Source organism: Nymphalis io, chromosome 7 (assembly GCF_905147045.1).
Source record: "Nymphalis io chromosome 7, ilAglIoxx1.1, whole genome shotgun sequence".
Lineage (NCBI taxonomy): Eukaryota > Metazoa > Arthropoda > Insecta > Lepidoptera > Nymphalidae > Nymphalis > Nymphalis io.
In genome coordinates, this window is record NC_065894.1 from 795,375 (window position 1) to 815,080 (window position 19,706).

Genomic DNA, 19,706 nt, shown 5'->3' on the forward strand with positions numbered 1-19,706 from the left:
GGTGTCCATGGGTGGTCGTAGTCACTTTCTATCAGGTGAACCTCCTGCCCGTTTGCCCTCGTCTTACATGATATATTATTATTATATCGTTATGATAAACATTATCAATTTATGGGTTTGTCCTGAGTCTGGGTGTAATTATCTATATAAGGATGTATTTACAAAAGAAAAGTAGTATATGTAGTATATCAGTTGTCTGGTTTCCATAGTACAAGCTCTGCTTAGCTTGGGATCAGATGGCCGTGTGTGAGTAGTCTCCCAGGATATTATTATTATTATTATAACAATATTTATGTACACAAGTAGATAAAAGTTACAAACATACACGTTTAAAAAAATGCCTTCACAAATATCGTCATGTTCAAAGAAAATAACTTCACGGACGCAATCTGGATTGATACTCTTAAATCGTTTAAGAATACTCGCTCTTAATCACGATTTGATTTGATGCTGGAAAGTGGACTGATATAATTACTGATGCTGCGATAACTTTGTATCTTTAGATACATTCTCTAGAACTGTCTATGTGATCGCTATCGAAGATTAGTTTCCCGGTAAGGGTCAACGCACATTTGGCGGAGTTTTACCGCAGGTTACAGATATCACTCAAGAAAGTGTGAATACAATTATTTCAAACGACGCCTATACGTCTTGTGCCTCTGTTCGCTTTAGTACTTCCGAGGACCAGTCGTTCAAATTAATGGTGCAAATTAGATTGCGTTGTGATTACCCAGCTTAAGAACCGGTATACCTCGTACAGGTTCTAAAGCTTAGCATTTTCAAAATTACATATATATATTCTATCTAGTGGTAGTTATCTCCTACTACTTTTAATCAAAATTTAAAAATTTTATTATTACTTTTGTCTCACTAGCAGCCCGACTTCTAGTAACTAGGCTAGTTAGTAGATCAACTAGAGAGTTATTGATCATTGATTTGTCTCGAGCAATTATCATGAGGGTTGAGGAAATTGAAAAAAAAGACTAAGCAATACGATAGATTTATTTCAACATTTGAACATTAAAAGTTAGACAGCAAGCTTCAGAATCGTCTTTTTCGTTCCACAATCTCATCTCAAGTGGGAATTTACCCTGAAAAAATAGAAGCTCTTACAAAAAAAAAAAAAAACATTATTATTATATAAGTACAGAAATAGACAATTTGAATTCTGGCAAACGTTCATAATATTTGACTGCAGTCAATTTTTATATAAATAAAAGTATTAATAAATCTGCTAAGAAATGGAGATAGCCAGTGGATCGTATTAGTAGATAACGGAATTTAAATTTAAGAAAACTGGAACGGTGTGGTTAGATGAGCTGTAACGCTCTTCCTTTAATAGAAGAGTCATTTGACCAACGTTGTGACAAATATCCAATGATGTATTTTTTTTATTTAATGCACACTCGCAGATCACCTGATGGCAAGTGAACACTAATGCCAATAGACATTGGCAATGAAATATTAATGATCCCTTACATCATCAATGCGACAACAATCTGGCCACTAATAAGTTATGTCCCCCATGTTCTTAGTTACACTGGCTCACCTTACCTTTTAAAACGGGACAAAACAATGTAGAATATGTGTCTTGAAAAGCCTTAATAAGTAAAAGTGTTAACGTGCTTTGTTGTAAAGTTTTGAGTAGAATAAATTAATTACACTTAATTTATTAACACATAATTGTCTTAATAAAAACAAACATATTAAAATAATAAAATTAATTTTGATGACAGAAAACGATTTTTTTGTGTTAATTGTCTTGCAATAAACTTGCTGTTACTTACATGAGCTTTCCTTGTATAAACAAAGTCGATATCAAATACTTGTCTCACATTATTTTCGAGAGGACATGAGACATGTTCGCAAGCATTTGTAGGGGGCGTCACCATAGTATCGAATGTTCCCGAGTTCGTTTCATCACTGAAGATCGAGAACTTTAGCTTCTCCGCTTCGAAATCTCAACATATAATGATATCTGAGTTATTGATATTGTTTTATATAGATGGTGAAAATAGTATAATAATTTTAAATATTAGGTATATCAGTGTTTATTCTATAGGCTTCGAAAAACTTACAACCAATTCGGAAAAAAACAAAACTGAATACTGACAAAGGTAACTTAAGAACCACAATAATGTTTTAGTTTTTCTGAACAATTTATATATGGTAGCACATCATTAAAATTTATATATGACAACAACCCTTGGGCGTGAGACGATCACGTAATATATATATGTTACTTTTATATTGAAAATTGTAAACAATTGTAAAAATACGTGCCAATTTCGCTTGTTCTTGTTATATCTGTATTTTTTTATTCAAAGCGGAAGTAGTTTTTTTTTGACAATCAATAAATAGTTATATTTCAATATCATATAAAGAAAATTGAATTTAAAAATTATTGCTTATAAAAATAGTTTTTTGCGAAGGCTGGTTTTTTACAAAGACTGTTTCGTAAATGGATATAAAAGATATAAAGTGATCGTTTTTATCGCATTTTGTGTTGCTTTCACCTTAAAAATCGACGGTTTTTTGATAACATTTCATACAAATTTTTGAAACATTATTTGGTCATTTGTTATAAAAGTGTGTACATAATATAAATGTATTGACGTATATAAAACATCCTTACTTGTATAATAACAATAATACATTTAAATTATTATGATATAAAGTCCTCCAGGCCGATTTCGGTCACAGCGGCTAATCTCAAGAGAGATTAGCCAACTGCGCGAAACATATTATAGTGCATGAGTGTGTCCGCAAACACAGGTGCACTCTCTATTCTCTAGCTCTCATAATCCGATGGGACGGCAATTCGACACGACCGAAAAGAGTTCAGTCGCAGGACCAACGGCTTTACGTGTTTTCCGAGGCACAGGAATGTATACACTTTCAACTTCCAGACCCCGGGCTGCTACTGTGAATTTTCTGACAGAAAAACCCAATAACTTTTTTATTGGCCCGACCTGGGAATTGAACCCAGGAGCTCTGGGCCAGCGGCCTTATATCTAGCCACTAGACGAGGCAGTCAATTGATATTATGTTGATATTATGATATAGTAAAAATACTATATTCACTTTTAATTCACAATGGCTATATTATAGACAGAAAACTATTAAAAAATATGCAATAAACTGTTAAAACATTTCAATTATATATTCTTACGTGGGGTGAAATCAAATGCCAGTGAGTACGGCTCATCTCGTCTTATCAGACAGAACCCTGGAGCATCTGGACAGGGATCCAATTTCATACTGTGTATGTTGCATTTGTTTAGATTAACTAAAAAATATAAAAATAATCGAATTAAATTGATTCTTACAAAAATAGTAATTAATATGTTAATTTTTTTTGTTGTTATAAAAGCTCTTATATATTTTCGATAAAAACACAATGTATTCCGTAAATACATAATGTTCTAATGTACGGGATTCGATACTAAAAACCAAAAGAGTCCATACTCGGGTAGCTTACTACTATTGTAGAGTTCCAGTATCCACCTCTATCACCAGAACATCTCGATGGTAACAAATTATTATATTTCATGGTTTTTTTTTATAGTATTGGTAGGCGGACGAGCAGCGAGTGGCCCATTGGCCACTTGGTGGTAAGAGGTCACCAACGCCCATAGACATTGGCACTGTTAGACATGTTAACCATCGCTTACGTCGTCAATGCGCGACCAACCTTGGGAACTGAGATGTTATGTCCCTTGTGCCTGTATTTACACTGGCTCATTCATCCTTTTAACCGGACTGCCTTGAAGCAGCGTGCTCTTATGAGCTCGAGCTTTCTTTTTTAAAGAGCACTTTATTAGTCCAGTAGTTTTTATGAAAAGATCCATATTTATTATAATAGGGAATCAACCCTCCAGCAAAACCATGCCCAGATTTGTTGTCAGACTGACTATAAAATTTTTCCAAATCATTTTCATAAGCATGACGACTCCAAGTTTGTAAGAACAACTGAATTATGACATATGAATTACACGTACTTGTTAAGCTTAAAATCGATTCGACGCTTAGGAGTGAGAGTCCCTAGGTTTGAGGTTGACGTTGTTACCTAAATACAAATTAAGCTAGTACAAAACATTTTAATACATACCGTCCTTACAAAACTTTCTATTAACATATTCACAATTAACGCAAATATAAAAAGCGAAAAATATGACTAATCGCACGTCCATTGTCTTTAGAAAACAATTAATAAATGGAACAGTTGTCCGACCGTTTTGACACGAATAAGTCTCGTTAATGATATTATTATATTAGAATTTATATTACAGATAAGAGTTCATGTTGTTGTGAGTTGAAATATGATTCCACCAGATGGCTCTTCGGATAAAAAATGTTTTCATTATGATGATAATGACTGCCTCGTTGGTCTAGATATATTTCAGGTCAGGTGGATATTTTCATGTCTTCCTGTTCAATTTCGTTCGCAGTGGCCAATCTCAATAATGACTAGTTTTACCATTATGTATGGTGGTAGAGCTTTGTGCAAGCTCGTCTGGGTACCACCCACTCATCAGATATTCTAACGCAAAATAGGGTGAGTGAGCTAGTGTAATTACAGGCACAAGGGACATAACATCTTAGTTCCCAAGGTTGGCGGCGCATTGGCGATGTAAGCGATGGTTAACATTTCTTACAATACCAATGTCTATGGGTGTTGGTAACCACTTATCATCAGGTGGCCCATATGCTCGTCCGCATTCTTATTCTATAAAAAAAACACCGTAAATTCTCTCACTGCTGGGACTTGTACGACTGCTCAAGATCCTGCGTTAGCTTTGATCAGGTAAAACCTGACACATATATTTCCTACCGTACCATTACTTATATAAGTATATTAGTTATTTAGTTATTTCTTACAATACTATAATCGTCTATGGGCGTTGGTGACTACTTACCATCAGGTGGCTCATTTGCTCGTCTGCCCACCTGTACTATAAAAATAAATATAGTTATCATAAGTTTTTGTTATGTTATCTTATGTTGTACAGATTGTTTTTTTTTTTTTTTTTTTTTATATCGCCGGGAGGGCAAATGACTCTACTCCACCTGATGGTAAGTGGTAGTAGAGTCCAAACGCGACGACGGCCAGTACAGACGGGAAAAACGTTCTGCACTAGCCGCCTTCGCCTTGCCGGCCCGCAAGATGCCTCTTCACGCCTCGTTTGAAGGAACCCGGGTTGTAAGAGGAGGGGAATACGTGAGCTGGTAAGGAATTCCATTTTTTGGAAGTGCGACAAAGAAAGGAGTTGCCAAATTTCTTTGTTCGCGATGGAATTGATGTCACAGTTAGGCGGTGACATCGAGAACCAGCCCGCGTGGACTTAAGAAGGAAGGGGGAAGCAGGAATTAGAGAGAATAATTCCTCAGAGCACTCGCCGTGATACAGTCGATAGAAAGCGCTCAGTGCTGCTATCTCACGACGCAATTGTAAAGGTTCAAGGGTGTTTGTGACCTTTACGTCGCCAATAATGCGTACGGCACGTCGCTGCAACCGGTCCAAGGCCTCAAGTAGGTACTTAGCGGAGCCATCCCAAAGGTGCGAGCAATATTCCACGCAAGACCGTACCTGTGTTTTGTACAGCAGGCACAGTTGTTGTGGCGTGAAAAAGCGCCGCACCTTGTTCAGAACTCCGAGTTTCCGTGAAGCTGTTTTTATAACAGCCTCGATGTAATCCCTTGGACTAAGGTCGCAGCGAACGTCAATCCCCAGCATGGCGATTTTGCTTTGCATCACCAGCGGAGTACCACAGAGGGAGGGAAGAGGGGAAAATGTTGACTTTTTCGCCGTGAGAGCGCATACCTGTGTTTTCTTGGCATTAAACTCAACAAGATTATCAGAGCCCCATTTGGCGATGAGATCTAACGTCCTATCGAGTTCAATGACAAGATTCTCCCGCCTCTCCTCAGTTTCCGCCCGCCCAGCCACTGCGCGTCCGTGGTATCCACCATGCACTGTACTATCATCTGCATAGCAATGTATGTTCCCAAGGGAGAGCATATCATTGATATGCAAAAGAAAGAGTGTGGGAGATAGCACAGATCCCTGGGGGACCCCAGCATTCACTACATAGAATTGTGAAGCGCAACCATCTACTAAAACACGAAGGCTACGCTTGTGTAGGAAGCTGGCAATCCAGGTGCATAGCTGAGCAGGCAGACCATATGCCGGTAGCTTGGAGAGAAGACTTCTGTGCCAGACCCTGTCGAAAGCCTTGGAGATATCGAGGCTGACAGCCAACGATTCTCCATGCTTGTCGATAGCTTCACCCCAGAGGTGTGTTACGTACGCTAGAAGATCACCTGTGGACCGTTTTGGTCGAAAACCGTACTGACGATCATTAATTAGACAGTGATCTTCTAGGTAATGGATCAGTTGGTTGTTTAAAATCCGTTTGTTTGTTGGATGAACCAACCGGCATTGGACCTGTGTGGTGGAATATGCTCCAAACTTTCTCCTCAAAATGAAAAAAGTCTTTAGCCCAGCGGTTGTACCTTTACAGTCTGTTACTCTACAACTATGAGTCAGTTTGGTTCATACATTTTTTAATTCTAAAATTCAGGAGTGTTTATTTGTCACCGCAGTTGCGATTTAACGGGGAAATGCTGCTAGCCCTCTTGCCACCGTTCCACGCGGTCTACGCGGAGTTACACAGTAGCTATTTTTATTTCGATTTGTTTATACTTATATATAATAAGTTCTTAATGTTAATAATTCTTATGTAAATTTGTTTAAGGTGAAATATCAATGGTTAATATTCATAAATTCAAATGTTTTCCTAATAAAAACATTTACTAATATTATAAATGTAATAACGCTTTTACGTCTTAACTAATCAACCGATCATCATTAAATTTTGTATACAAAGAGTAATTACTAGTTTCTTTTCGGTTTCTTCTCTGTTGAATATACGAAACTGGCGGTAGCTTCACATTTAACATGCTCTTTATAATGACTATTTAAAAATCCTTATAAAACCCTACTTGAATTAAAAAGCAGTTTTGTTTTTAATCAAGTCGTTTAGAAATCTATCATATAATGATTAAGTAAATAAAGATAATCTATTATAATATATATAAACGTTTATTTTAATAAACACAATATTTATTTCAACGCAGTCATTATTTTCTAAGTTCTATTTTTGTAACGAAACAGCACAACTCCTTTTCATTGTCTGGGTTCCATAGCTTCCATTTAATGTCAAAAATACCCTGGAAAAACGATAAAATACTTAATTTAACATAAGCTTTACAACAAATTATAAAAAATATACATTGTGGTAGGGCTTATATATATTCATATTCTACCGCCAAGCAGTATTACTTAGTATTGTTGTGTTCCTGTTTGAAAGATGAGCCTACAGGCGAAAGGCACTTTCGCACTTTTTTCTTCATGCACAAGCAAGCACCATTGATTTTTATCTCTTGTTCAGTGATGAAGAAAAACATCGTGAGGTAACCAAATGGGCCAGAGAAAATTCTGATCACATGTGAGGATCCACCACATTAATTTGTTCGCCCATAAATACTAAATGCGTTGAAACTCGCCCTTCATACCTGAATATATCGATACAAAGTATTACTATGTTGCCATAGAATATTTACTAAATGGGTAGTGTCCACCTAGAACTGTACAAAGCCCTACCACCGGTAGTCATTATCATATCTACTGTTATTAGGCATTGATAAAATACATATGTAAGCGTACATTTGGTAGTTTCTTCCCCAATACTAGACCGTAATTCAGTTGATTTTCCTTCTCGGCCTCCAGCGGACAGGTGGTGAAATTACAAGCGTTCGCCCTCTCAAGGTCCGGGAACGAGACGTCTCCAGTGTCACTTGCCCAAAACAGACCAGTCAACATCTTGTCGCTCGAAAATTCTGCGGATAAAATAAAATAAAGAATATAAAGTAATATAATATTTTTATCGATTTGAGTTGCCTGTTAGTAAAAGTAGCCTGCTTAAAGTAAGTCAAAAGCGTTCTGAGTAGTGAGTAGTTCTAAAACTCCAATGAAGACTTTGTTTTACATTTTTGTAAATTTACTATTTAATACTTTAATAGATAGTACATGAGCGACCGAGCTGTCTGTCTGTTACGCTTTCACGCCTAAATCACTGAATCGATTTTTATGAAATTTCGTATAAAGAAAGCTCCAACCCCAAAGTAAGACATAGGCTTTTTGTCTAAAACCTGCCTCTTCTCTAAGACGTGGGCAAAAACGAGTTCATATATATGTACATGACTGCTACGTTGGTTTAATGGCCAGTTACAAGTTCTCAGTTCGAGAAATATTGGGTTTTCTGTCGAACAATTCTCATTAGCAGCCCGGAGTCTGGAAGTGTGTACACACCCTGCCTCGAAAAATACGTGAGCCGTTGGACCTGAGCCTCATTCTGGCTTTGAAACCAGGACCTTGAGAGCTCGGAGAATCACTTAATCGTTTTGTGAAATACGTTTTTTATTTTTATTTCATTAATTTGTTTAAATAAATTGTGTAAATTAAATATCTGTATCTTTTTTAACCAGTTCAATTTTCAATTCAAAAACCAAAAAATTAAAACCAAAGTACTTACTAGGTGTGAAGTCAAACGATATGGTGGATGTCGATCCTTTTTTCAGCGAACATTTTTTTGGATTGGTGCACGGGTCGATCCGGACTTCGCTTATATCACACATGGTCACTGAAAATAAATATTATAAATAGTAAGTAAGCAATAGTAAGGAACCGTAAAATACATAAGTTAAAAATGATTTTAACTATTATTAGTTTGATCTATTTAATTAGTATCTGTCAAAAAAAAAAAATGTTTATCTTAATGGCATTTACAAAACTGTTGTGTTCAAAGTATGTTTCCCAAAAAAAATCTTGATAGAATAAAATCCCTAGGCGTAGGAGGTCACTGACATCAAGAAGGCTAAGCATAGGTCTGTCCCGAGTAGCCCTACTTTATTTTTTTTTATTAATTTAATTAAAAACCAAAATTAATATCCCACACAAACATACATTTAAGATTTCGAAACTGCGTCACGTGCTAATAATTCGATAAAAAAGTATATAACTTTAACCTCTGGTACGCATGCGTGATTGCGTTACATACCATTCGGTACGATGGCCGATAAGTGACATGCGTTTATCAAAGTTCAACTTCAAGACGATACGATGAAGATTATACATAAACAATTTGAAGAAAGTATATATCTGTCCTTCGATAAAAAGAACATTAGCTGTATTTCTTATTCTTCAGATAATTATGTCTCCCCAGTGTCCTTCTAATTACCTATCTCAAAATGGAATATAACAGAAGTGTTGCTGCTTGACGATTAAATGTGTAACAGCTTGACTATTTACGTAATTGTAGCCGACAGATATGAATATTAAAAAAAAAAAACAATTTAATTATTATCACACACTTTTGTTCGTTACACTTATTTATTGATTGTCATAAATCTGCTACCGGTTCGGAAATAAACACCTCAGACCTGAGAAGAACCGGCGAAAGAAACTCAACGGGATTATTTTTATATCACATATTTTACAATCATAGGCAATTAATACACAATAGCAAAACATTTTTTTTTCATTCGAAATGGCTTGGATGCGATCGTTTTATTCCCAAGGTGTACAATCATCCACTAAGTTATTGGTTTTGCAATATTCTAAAGCGCACAAGCGTTCCTTAATGATTCTTTTAAATTTCACAATTGAATATTTTTGAACGTTTTCTGGGATCCTGTTGTAAAAGTCCCATAAAAGACTTAATAACCCTGTCAATCGGGTCATAATAGTTGAAAATTTATGCTTGTTCCTGGTATTAACTGTTTTTATATGTTATAGGTAGGTGGATAGGAAAATGGGCCACCTGATGTTAAGTGGTCACCAACGCCCATTGACATTAGCAATATCAGAAATATTAACCATTCCTTACATCGTCAATGCGCCCTTGGGAATGAAGATGTTATGTCTTTTGTGACTGTAGTTACGATGACTCACTCACCCTGCAAACTGCAACGCAACCTCTTTAGCGGTAGAATATCTGATGAGTGTTACAGTACATTCGTTTTTACACATTTTGCGTTGGGAATAATGAATTTCATATATTATGTCTTTTTACTGTTTAGTAGTAACAGCCTGTTAACGTCCCACTGCTGGGCTAAGGCCTCCTCTTCCTTTTGAGGTGAAGGTTTTGGAGCTTATTCCACCACGCTGCTCCAATGCGGGTTGGTAGAATACACATGTGGCATAATTTTAATGAAATCAGACACATGCAGATTTCTCACGATGTTTTCCTTCACCGTCGAGCACGAGATGAATTATAAACACAAACTAAGCACATGAAAGTTAAGTGGTGCTTGCCTGGGTTTGAACCCACGATCATCGGTTGAGATTCATGCGTTCTAACAACTAGGCCATCACGGCTTTTTACTGTTTAATAGTTAATTATTAACAGTAAGTCAATGTGATATTTTAGAGAGCATTGTTCACCTCGTCATATATTGATACAAACCGAGACAAACACCAATGAATATTCATGTGCTTAATTTGTGTCTATAATTCATAGTGTAATTCTATAAATAAATACCTCTTTCTCTTTTTACATAATGTAGTTTGTTATTAATTATTTTTATGTAGAAGATAATATTTATTAGATATTTGTTTTCCATAGAAATAATTTTGAACAACTATTACATAATAACACTATGTACCTTAAACTATGTACTCAGGTCAAGGTGTACGGTCTTGTACTATATGGAATACGTTCGACGATAAAATAAATGAGATAGTTACATCATGATAGATTAACGATACCTACGTATCCAGTTCATTCAAGTATGTCTAAACCACCGATAACAGATATGGACAAATCGATATAACAGGCTTTAGGCCTTGTTTAAGAAATTTTCATTCACAGCAGAAGACGAATTAAAAGCACAAACAAGTCAATAAAAATATAAATTCAGAAGTGCTTTACTGAGCTTGAACCCACGATATTCAGCTAAGATTCAAGCAATGTGGCGCATATAATTAAGGAACGATTTTTTTTGTTGTTGTTGACTGTCGAATTGTCTACTCAATGTAAATGATCGCCTCCCATAGTGAGAAACATAGGCACTGTAATATCATAGCGTCAACTTAGGGATGTAAGATTCACGTGTTGACTAGTTCGCTACATAGGACGAAACAATTGCTTCCCCAATCATATTAAGTATTTTATACAACGAAAAGAGAGAGAAAACATTTGAAAACACAAATAACGTTAGCTAAGCTAAGATTATTTTAAATATTGAACACAACTTAAAAAAAATAAACCAGACAAAGATATAATGAAATATATTTTTATTTATAAATTAATATAATTTATTATGATCACTTACCCTCATCACATTTTTTAAACACAGCGACATTCGCAAATACAAAGTTGAGTGCGGATAACACCGCGAATATTAAGAAGAAATTTGTCGACATTTTGTCAAGGCTCAGCGAACACTGGTTCCGTCTTCTTCGGTCAAGTCTGTTTCACAAATAACGTCGTATGATGACATCGTGACCCGGAGATAAGTGGTAATTAGTGACTTACGTACCCATTAACCACTTACTAATATGATTGTTAGTAGTGTGCGTCTGTATGGGTTGGCATTTGTGGTATGTTTAATAGAGGATATTATTTGATGTATGTGTGTTGCTAAATATTAGTGTAGAGTTACATCAGGTGAAATAGTTTAACGAAAACCCGATTTAATTCGAAATAATAAAATTAAAATATTGTATATAATCAGATGAATTCGTTTTTAGTATATATTGTAGTCAAATTTCGTACTATGAGATCTGTTGTGTTAAATTTTGAAGTCTATTCTTTACGCAATAATAATAAACAAGATAAATAATCGTTAGTCTAGTGGTTAGTTATAAGGTCGCAGATCACGAGAACCTGGGTTTAAACACCAGGTCGGATCGATAATAAGTTATTAGATTTTTTATGTCGAAAATTTCTCTGTAGCAGCACAAAGTCTGAAAGTTGGAATTGTAATACTCCATTGGAAAGTACGTAAAGCCGTTGGTCCTGCACCTAAATTATTTCCGATCGTATAAGATTTGCTGCTTCATCGGATAAAGAGATGAAATAGAGAATGCACCATTGCGCACACACTTATGCACTATAATATGTTCTGTGCGGTTGGCTAGTCTCCCTTGAGATTGGCCGCGGTGGCCGAAATCGGTCAGGACGACATTATTAACCCTTTAACCGCCTAGGTCGAATTAATCCGACAAATATTTTCGGGCCCATTTCGCCTGAGTCGTATATTTACGACCAAAATAACACTGATCGTTTTATCAGCTTTTTTATTTAATTACGCTGTATTCTATCAAAAATATGTTTACATTAGGTAAATAGTTAACTAAGTAATCGTTTACTGTTTAATACACTTTAGCCTCTTAATTAGAAGTCTTAAAAATAATGTCCAAAGTTAGAAGAATTACTAACATTATTTTTAGAAAATTGTATTGTGTGTTTCGATTCACTGTGCCGGGCGCTGGGGGCACGCCAACAGATATGAAGTCGGGCGGTTAAAGGGTTAATAATGAAGAGTTATTATGGCTTATACGTCGAATACCTTAGAAATACTCGACACCTCGTCAGACCATCGAACTCGCTTCAAATCCTTCACGTAAAATATTTAACCGAAATCTGCTGAAACCCTATTTAGATGTTATGACGTTTCACGATCGCTTTCTGCGGTGAGTTTGTTCTTACAAAATAACTCTACTGCTTCGAATAAATACTGAAGTAAAAATTGATGTGTTCTAGTGACAAACAAACCCGAATTACGAATATTATATTTTGTTTATAAAATATTTATCAATTGACTCTAAAACTTAGTAAGAAATTTTCATTATTTCTAAGAGAATCCATAATGAGTTTTTATATAAAATTATTTACATTAAAAAGTTATTCACTTTAATAAATGTAGATAAATAAGCAATAAATGCCAGAGGGAAGTTAAACAATGAGATAAGATAAGGTCTCGTCACTAAATTATGGCGTTTTATAGATATATAATAAAGTTAGATTTTTATTAATAAAAATATAAGGTTTCATTGATATTAAAAAAAGGCCACTATTGGTGTATATAAAATTCTATATTCTATTTACAATAAAGCTTAACTAATTTCTCTATAATTCTGTACAATAACGTTTTTATCTGCTATAATTATAAACCTTTTCACTAATTTTATATACTTGCTATGGTTATTAACCTCATACTTGAAAATGATAACATATATGACAAATATATTTGTATAATCATAATATTTCAGATGTTTTTTTTTCGATCTTTTAAAAAAAAATTCAATACGTGTCTGTTTCTCCATAATAATCCTAGTTCCTAGTAGTAGTAATTGTAGCGGTCGTGCAAAAAAACTGGCATATAAATGCATGTGAATCGAAAAGGCTGATTTAAGATCTACGACCTAAATTGTTGAGCTTAAAAAAAGTAAATACCGTCAACGCATCTGCAAGTCACCGGGTGTTGCAGGTGCCCATGGGTGGTGATAGTCACTTTCCACTGCTCACCTCCTACTCGTTTGCATCTTACATAATATCTTGTTAATTGACTATTCAAAATTACTTGTAAAGACATCATTGAATAACTCCCAAAGAATCAACGGAAAATCTGCAGTCTGTACTAAAGGATTGATAAATAGCATTAAGAAAAAAAAAAAAAAAACAAAAATATTTTCATCAAAATTTATTTACATGAATTTATTTTATATAAAAATAATTACATCGACGTTATAATTTCGTTGTTCGGTTTCTGCCTGTCTATATATTTACATTATATATGTACACATTCAAATCATGCCGATTTCTTTTTCTTTGGCATACATTTGTTGATTAAGAAAAATGTGATGAAAACTATATTAATAACAATATGTACTATAAAAAAAGGAATATTTACTATATTATAATATATTTACTATAAAAAAATACATCAAATGAACCTTTTATTAAAAGGAAAGTTGAAAGAAAATTAATGTTTTTCGTCTTTAATCAAGAGTAATTTTATTTAAATATAGAATTAAAATACTTTAAAACTCTCAAAAAATTGCTAAATTAAAGCGAAAAGTAATAATGATCATTAATTAAGTTATCGTGAACACTTATTATGTTTTTATCTATATTAGTTAATTAGTGATAATAACTAAATATTTACAAGCTATGAACAAAGAATAAATCTAATTAAATTAAAGGACAGTCAATTTTAATCTCTACGATGCAGACATAGAGTTCAAATTTCAAAATGCATCGCTTGATGATAAAAATAAAAGAATATCATGTTTTAATATTAATTCCATGTTTATATTGTTATTTAAATAAGTAGGTGTGTGTATGCTTCGTATGTACTTAATTTCGTAATGTACTTCATTTGTATTATATAAACACAATTATTATATATAAGTATAGGAATGTACATAAGCATTGTAATTTCACACTTTATATAATAAAGCTTCGCATAAGAATATAGATTGCATCCATGAAAATAATCATGTAGTTGGAAAACTCAAGCACATTAAAAAGAGGGAAAATAGAGCTGGAACTCCTCTTTTCGATGGGTTAAAATATCCGCATTGTCTTCTGAATTAATCAAAACTTAAATTATCATTTTCAAAGAAGCGTGATAATTTTTCATATATTCCATTTCAAGCATGTTATTTATTGAAAAAAATTACAGTTTGCAATGCATAAAATGATTCAGAATCTTTTAATTTGTATATAAAGTCACTAACGTCTTTTTAAAACGCTGACCTTGTAGCTTAATACTGAACATTCATTGGTCGTCTATTACGTCATCGACTTCTACCGACCAATGACCGTGCAGAATAAAGTCGAATTACTTAATTTGCATTAATTAAATTTTTCAAAAACTCTAGATTCCTTTTTTGAGTGTACGTTATTATTTACACTCAAAATAGATACATATATGGATGGGACAGTAAAAGCGTTGTAATCGGAAAATAAATTACAAACTGCTGTTTTTCAGATGAAGTTACAAAACAACATATAATATAATATGTACAAGCTGAATATTCAGTCAATTCAAATAATCAATAAAAATAGTTCAGTTAGGGGAAACTTATATACAGACCTATAAGACTTAATTGTGTTTAATTTTTGATAAACCTAGTTCATATTAAACGTATGTTCATTTTAAAATATTCACGCTTGTGAGTAATCTTCGATCGAATATACCTCTGCAGAGGTTCCACGTGGTCGCTCAGACGATGGCCAGCGTGGTGGTGGTGGTGTTGTGGTCGTCGCGCTCGCGGTGCAGGTCGCGGTGCAGGTCGTGGTGCAGGCCGGCCTCCTTGAGGATGCGCATGCGCGGGCCGAGCGGCACGCCGAGCGCGCGCAGGCGGTCCTCCCCGACGTACGGCAGCTCGGCCGCGCCCACCTTCTCCTTCTCCAGCAGACCCGCGTATTTCTGAAACCGGGCCGAGTTACTGCCGACGAACACTGTGACGGGGCCGACGATGAAGTGAGTATGTATTGTTTTTGAATTACTAGTTTGTGTACATGCCAGCAATATTATGAAGTCTAGTTCTATACATAAATAGGGATTTGTGATTAAATTAATCCTGTGGCTTTTCTGTAACAATCTGTGAATGACCCCTGCTGAGCTAATCCTTTATCTTTTTTTTTTTGGAGGGGATGATTTTTGGAGCCTACTCCCTACCTACTTTATCTGTACTATTACAGACGAGAAAATATGTAAGTACAATTTCCGACGACATTATATAGGCATACATTTGAACCATTTGATAAGTTAGTAAGCGACGGATTATTTTAGACAAAGTAAGAAAACGAAAATGTCAATTACTTTTCGATCGTTGCTTAAAATTCCAAATTCAATTTTAAATTTGTTTGAACTAATTAACTGCTCTGTTAGAAAATACTGATTCCTTAGTTTAAAATTACGAGACGTTTCTCTCTTTCGTAAAACTCACCTCATAACCCAATTTCTTCAAAAACAGTCGCATAAGAGGCGGTTCGTCTCCGAAGAACTTGGTGAGACGTTTGACCCTGTCAGGGTTGCTGAATGAGTACGGATCCAGATGTCTGCTGTGTCCGGACCTTACGTACTGTTGAGATCTGTAACGTCGAGTAAAATAATTAATAATTGTTTTCCAACAACAAAAGGAGTAAAAGCAAATAAACGACATTGACATTTGGTCAAGATATAAAATTTTATTTGTATTTACTATGGGTTCTCGTTGAAAAAATGCCGTCTTGAATGTTTGCAAACGTATCGGAACTTTAAAAGTAAGTAAAGTATAATAGGTGGTTAAGTGGAATAGTATTGTAAATATTGTATATATTACACAACAAGATTGTTTTGTAGTGCGTAACAGCAGATTTATTAGGAAATTATACGGAATATTTAAATCTGAAATTTTAAAAATAGGCTACTGCTTCTGTCTCATTGTTATTGTTAATTGCAGCGCGAGTAAGTGGTGGTGCTAGTGTGGTGGTGGTGGAACTCGCCTGTAGAGGTGCCGGAGCGCGGCGAGCTCTGCGCGGATGGTATCCATCTCCTGCAGCACGAGGTGGTGGGTGCGCATCTCGCTGGACAGGTGCGCCACCGAGCGCGCCAGCGTCACCACGTGCGACTCGAGCCGCTGGAAGCGCTTGTTGATGCCCTGCGGACAAACACATCGGGAATTACGCTTTTAAACTGTTCTTTGTTTTTATTAAAGATGTTACTGATAAAATAGTAACAGCCTGTAATAATCTCACTGTTGGGTAATGGTCTCCTTTTCTCTTAAGAAAATGGTTCAAACCTTATTTATGAAAAAGCTTAATTGTAGTTTAGAGGATGCAACTGATGTAGCAGAGTTTCAGTCAACCCAAAATTCAGGTTTTGTTAATATGCTTTCCAATACCGTCAAGCAAATGAAAACTGGATTAACCATGTGTTCCAAGTCATTCCGGCTCTTCATAACCGTTCACAGATAAATTAAATAAGCACCTTGAGATCATGTTTCTTTCTTTGCTCATTGGAACTTCTCCGTTTGTCTCGAACTGGTCGACTGCTGACAGAGCTCGATGGGAGGGAAGACATGCTGCCGTAGCGTCGCTTCGATGTTAACCTGGAATGCAGACATTTCGTAAGGAAATGAAAAGTGTGATATTTTAAAAGTAAGTCGTTGTCAACAAGTTTTCGGTGTAATTCATATGTCTCAAGTAATACATATATATATCTCCATAAAGAAAAGTTTTAGATGAATTATTTTGCAAATATTTAGATTATAAAATTTACCTAGCTTCCCATGTGGGATGTTTGGCTAGACTTGTTGGTTTCCTAACTCCAAGCAACTGCAGCACTTCCGCGTACATATTCTCGAGTCCTCGCAGTTGTCTTCGAATAGCACGAGCGTCTCCAGTTGAGGCGTCGCTGTCCGTTCGTCCGTCCAGGAGAGACGAGAGATCCAGGCTTCGCGTCGTGGTTGAAGTCATGTCTGTCGTGTCAAGCCCGAATACTGAAATAGGAAATAAAAAAAATATTATTAAGTAATGTGAATATTTTATTACCATATGCAATATATATATTTTACAGAATAGGAAGGCGGACGAGCATATGGGCCACCTGATGCTAAGTGGTCACCAAACGCCCTTAGACATTGGCATTGTAAGAAATGTTAACCATCGCTTACATCACCAATGCGCCACCAACCTTGGGAACTAAGATGTTATGTCCCTTGTGCCTGTAATTACACTGGCTCACTCACCCTTCAAACCGAAACACAACAATACCAAGTACTGCTGTTTTGCGGTAGAATATCTGATGAGTGGGTGGTACCTACCCAGACGAGCTTGCACAAAGCTCTACCACCAGTAATTAAAAAAATAATTAAAAAAGTAATTAATATTAAATAATTTAAAAGCATATTATATGAACTCAAACTTACAATGTTTCTTATAATGATGATCACGTTTGGAAGAGTGTTTCTTGTGCGAATGCCAGCGAGGGGATTCCCTCCCTCGTCGTCGTTCATCAGGATATTCTGATCTACCAGGAAGACTGAAAACAGTAACAACACCATTCAAATGTAATAGGAAATTGAATGATGAAAGGAACATAAGCTGTGGGAAATTTGATTGGTGTGTCTTTTTATGTTCTTTTATTTTTCTTTTATATACGTACGAATAAAGTATAATAACGTAATATTTAAATTATCTAAGCGCTTTTTCTAAACATCGTGAGGAAACCTGCATGTGTCTAATTTCACTGAAATTCTGCCACATGTGTATTTCACCAATTCGCATTGGAGCAGCGTGGTGGAATAAGCTCCAAACCTTATCCTCAAAAAGGAGAGGAGACCTTAGCCCAGCAGTGGGACATGCAAGGGCTTTTACTAAACGCTTTTCAATAGGGAGTATTTTTAATGGATGAAATGGTTACCACTTCCATCTAGTGATGGATTTACACATAAAATTGATAAAATGAATATGAAGAAATCCAAGGTAGTAATTTATAAATACAGTACAGTAACTTACAAATAATTTTACGGTTAGGTATATTAAAACCTAGAATATATGAGCCGGTTGGCGTGGTTGGTAGATACTTGCCTTTCATGCCGAAGGTTGTGGGTTCGATTCCCACCCGGGACAGACATTTGTGTGCATGAACATGTCTGTTTGTCCTGAGTCTGGGTGTAATTATCTATATAAGTATGTATTTACAAAAGAAAAGTAGTTTATGTAGTATATCAGTTGTCTGGTTTCCATAGCACAAGCTTTGTACAAGCTTAATTTGGGATCAGATGGCCGTGTGTGAAAAAATGTCCCAGGTAAAAAAAAAAAATTCTCTGACTATGCAAAGACATTTTGGTCACTGATTTTGAATGCATTTCTATGATTTCATTTTCGCTTATATTCGTTAAACTTTGACGTCTTTACAACAATAAAACGAATCAACGCATTTTATATTTTAAGTTAATCGGTCCTTGTCTTAAGAATCAAATCAAAATGTTTAACTACCTATTTCTTTTATGTAAATCTGAAGAAGGCGACTGAGGTGGGAGGGGAGGTGTCATGGAGCCATCAGAGCTGGCTGAGCTGTCGAGCCTCATACTGGACAGCTTGGGTTCCAATATCTGTCGAAGCTCGCATTCCACTAGATCTGCCCATTCGTTTTCTCCTGCTGTAGATAAATATAAATCAATACATAGATAATTAAATTAATTAAAGTAACAACTTTGTTTATAGATTGAAATCTAATCAATTTAATAAATAGGGGACAATCTAATTTATACTAAAAATCTATCTCAACAAGAACAACAATATTGTCCGTACGTTCCTTACACGAAATAAAGATTAATTCTTAATTAAAACATCATACCGGGTCCAGGATTTTGCTGACTAGGTCCAGGCTGAGGTTGAACCCTGGACCCTACAGCATCTGAATCAGCAGATGTGTCATGTAGGCTGGCGTCAGGTCGTCTCCCGCTGGAATAAGCCACGCTACCTCTACCAGAGTCAACGTTTGATGATTGACCACCATTTTTGTCGTAATCTGACAAATATGAATATTTTTGTCATTAATATATAATATGCATAATATATTCCTTAATTCCACACATAGTAAAAAAAATATTGTGCCAAGAAGGAATAAACTTATATATA

The 19,706-nt window shown here is 35.4% G+C and overlaps 3 protein-coding genes across 3 annotated transcripts in view; 1 reads left to right on the plus strand and 2 right to left on the minus strand.

Annotated features, from left to right (window-relative positions):
- Positions 1-19,706, plus strand: part of LOC126769601 (terminal uridylyltransferase Tailor-like) — a 598,301-nt gene that overhangs the window by 384,451 nt on the left and 194,144 nt on the right. The window lies entirely within an intron of this gene.
- LOC126769725 (uncharacterized) lies at positions 985-11,563 on the minus strand. Its single transcript, XM_050488643.1, has 8 exons — positions 11,398-11,563; positions 8,598-8,705; positions 7,730-7,902; positions 7,147-7,233; positions 4,112-4,271; positions 3,173-3,289; positions 1,788-1,960; positions 985-1,091 (listed from the first exon to the last, which is right to left on the minus strand). The coding sequence occupies exons 1-8, from the start codon at positions 11,486-11,488 to the stop codon at positions 1,002-1,004; spliced, it is 999 nt and encodes a 332-aa protein (XP_050344600.1). The 5' UTR covers positions 11,489-11,563; the 3' UTR covers positions 985-1,001.
- The window catches only part of LOC126769650 (uncharacterized), a 60,264-nt gene continuing 55,567 nt past the window's right edge, over positions 15,010-19,706 (minus strand). Inside the window, exons 8-15 of the mRNA XM_050488538.1 lie at positions 19,423-19,596; positions 19,062-19,224; positions 17,990-18,102; positions 17,341-17,560; positions 17,050-17,170; positions 16,566-16,720; positions 16,028-16,172; positions 15,010-15,504 (exon numbers count right to left, since the gene is read on the minus strand). Of these exons, the coding sequence (XP_050344495.1) occupies positions 15,298-15,504; positions 16,028-16,172; positions 16,566-16,720; positions 17,050-17,170; positions 17,341-17,560; positions 17,990-18,102; positions 19,062-19,224; positions 19,423-19,596 (1,298 nt within the window). The 3' untranslated portion in view covers positions 15,010-15,297. The remainder of the gene's footprint in view (positions 15,505-16,027; positions 16,173-16,565; positions 16,721-17,049; positions 17,171-17,340; positions 17,561-17,989; positions 18,103-19,061; positions 19,225-19,422; positions 19,597-19,706) is intronic.

What these genes read in the sequence shown, in the direction of transcription:
- LOC126769725 (XM_050488643.1), bottom strand. Translation starts at nt 11,488, where the DNA reads ATGTCGACAAATTTCTTCTTAATATTCGCGGTGTTATCCGCACTCAAC. An exon ending in TGGGGAAGAAACTACCAAAT is followed by an intron (nt 7,234 to 7,729) that starts GTACGCTTACAT and finishes TCGTTTTTCCAG; the next exon opens with GGTATTTTTGACATTAAATG. An exon ending in GGCATTTGATTTCACCCCAC is followed by an intron (nt 1,961 to 3,172) that starts GTAAGAATATAT and finishes TTATATGTTGAG; the next exon opens with ATTTCGAAGCGGAGAAGCTA.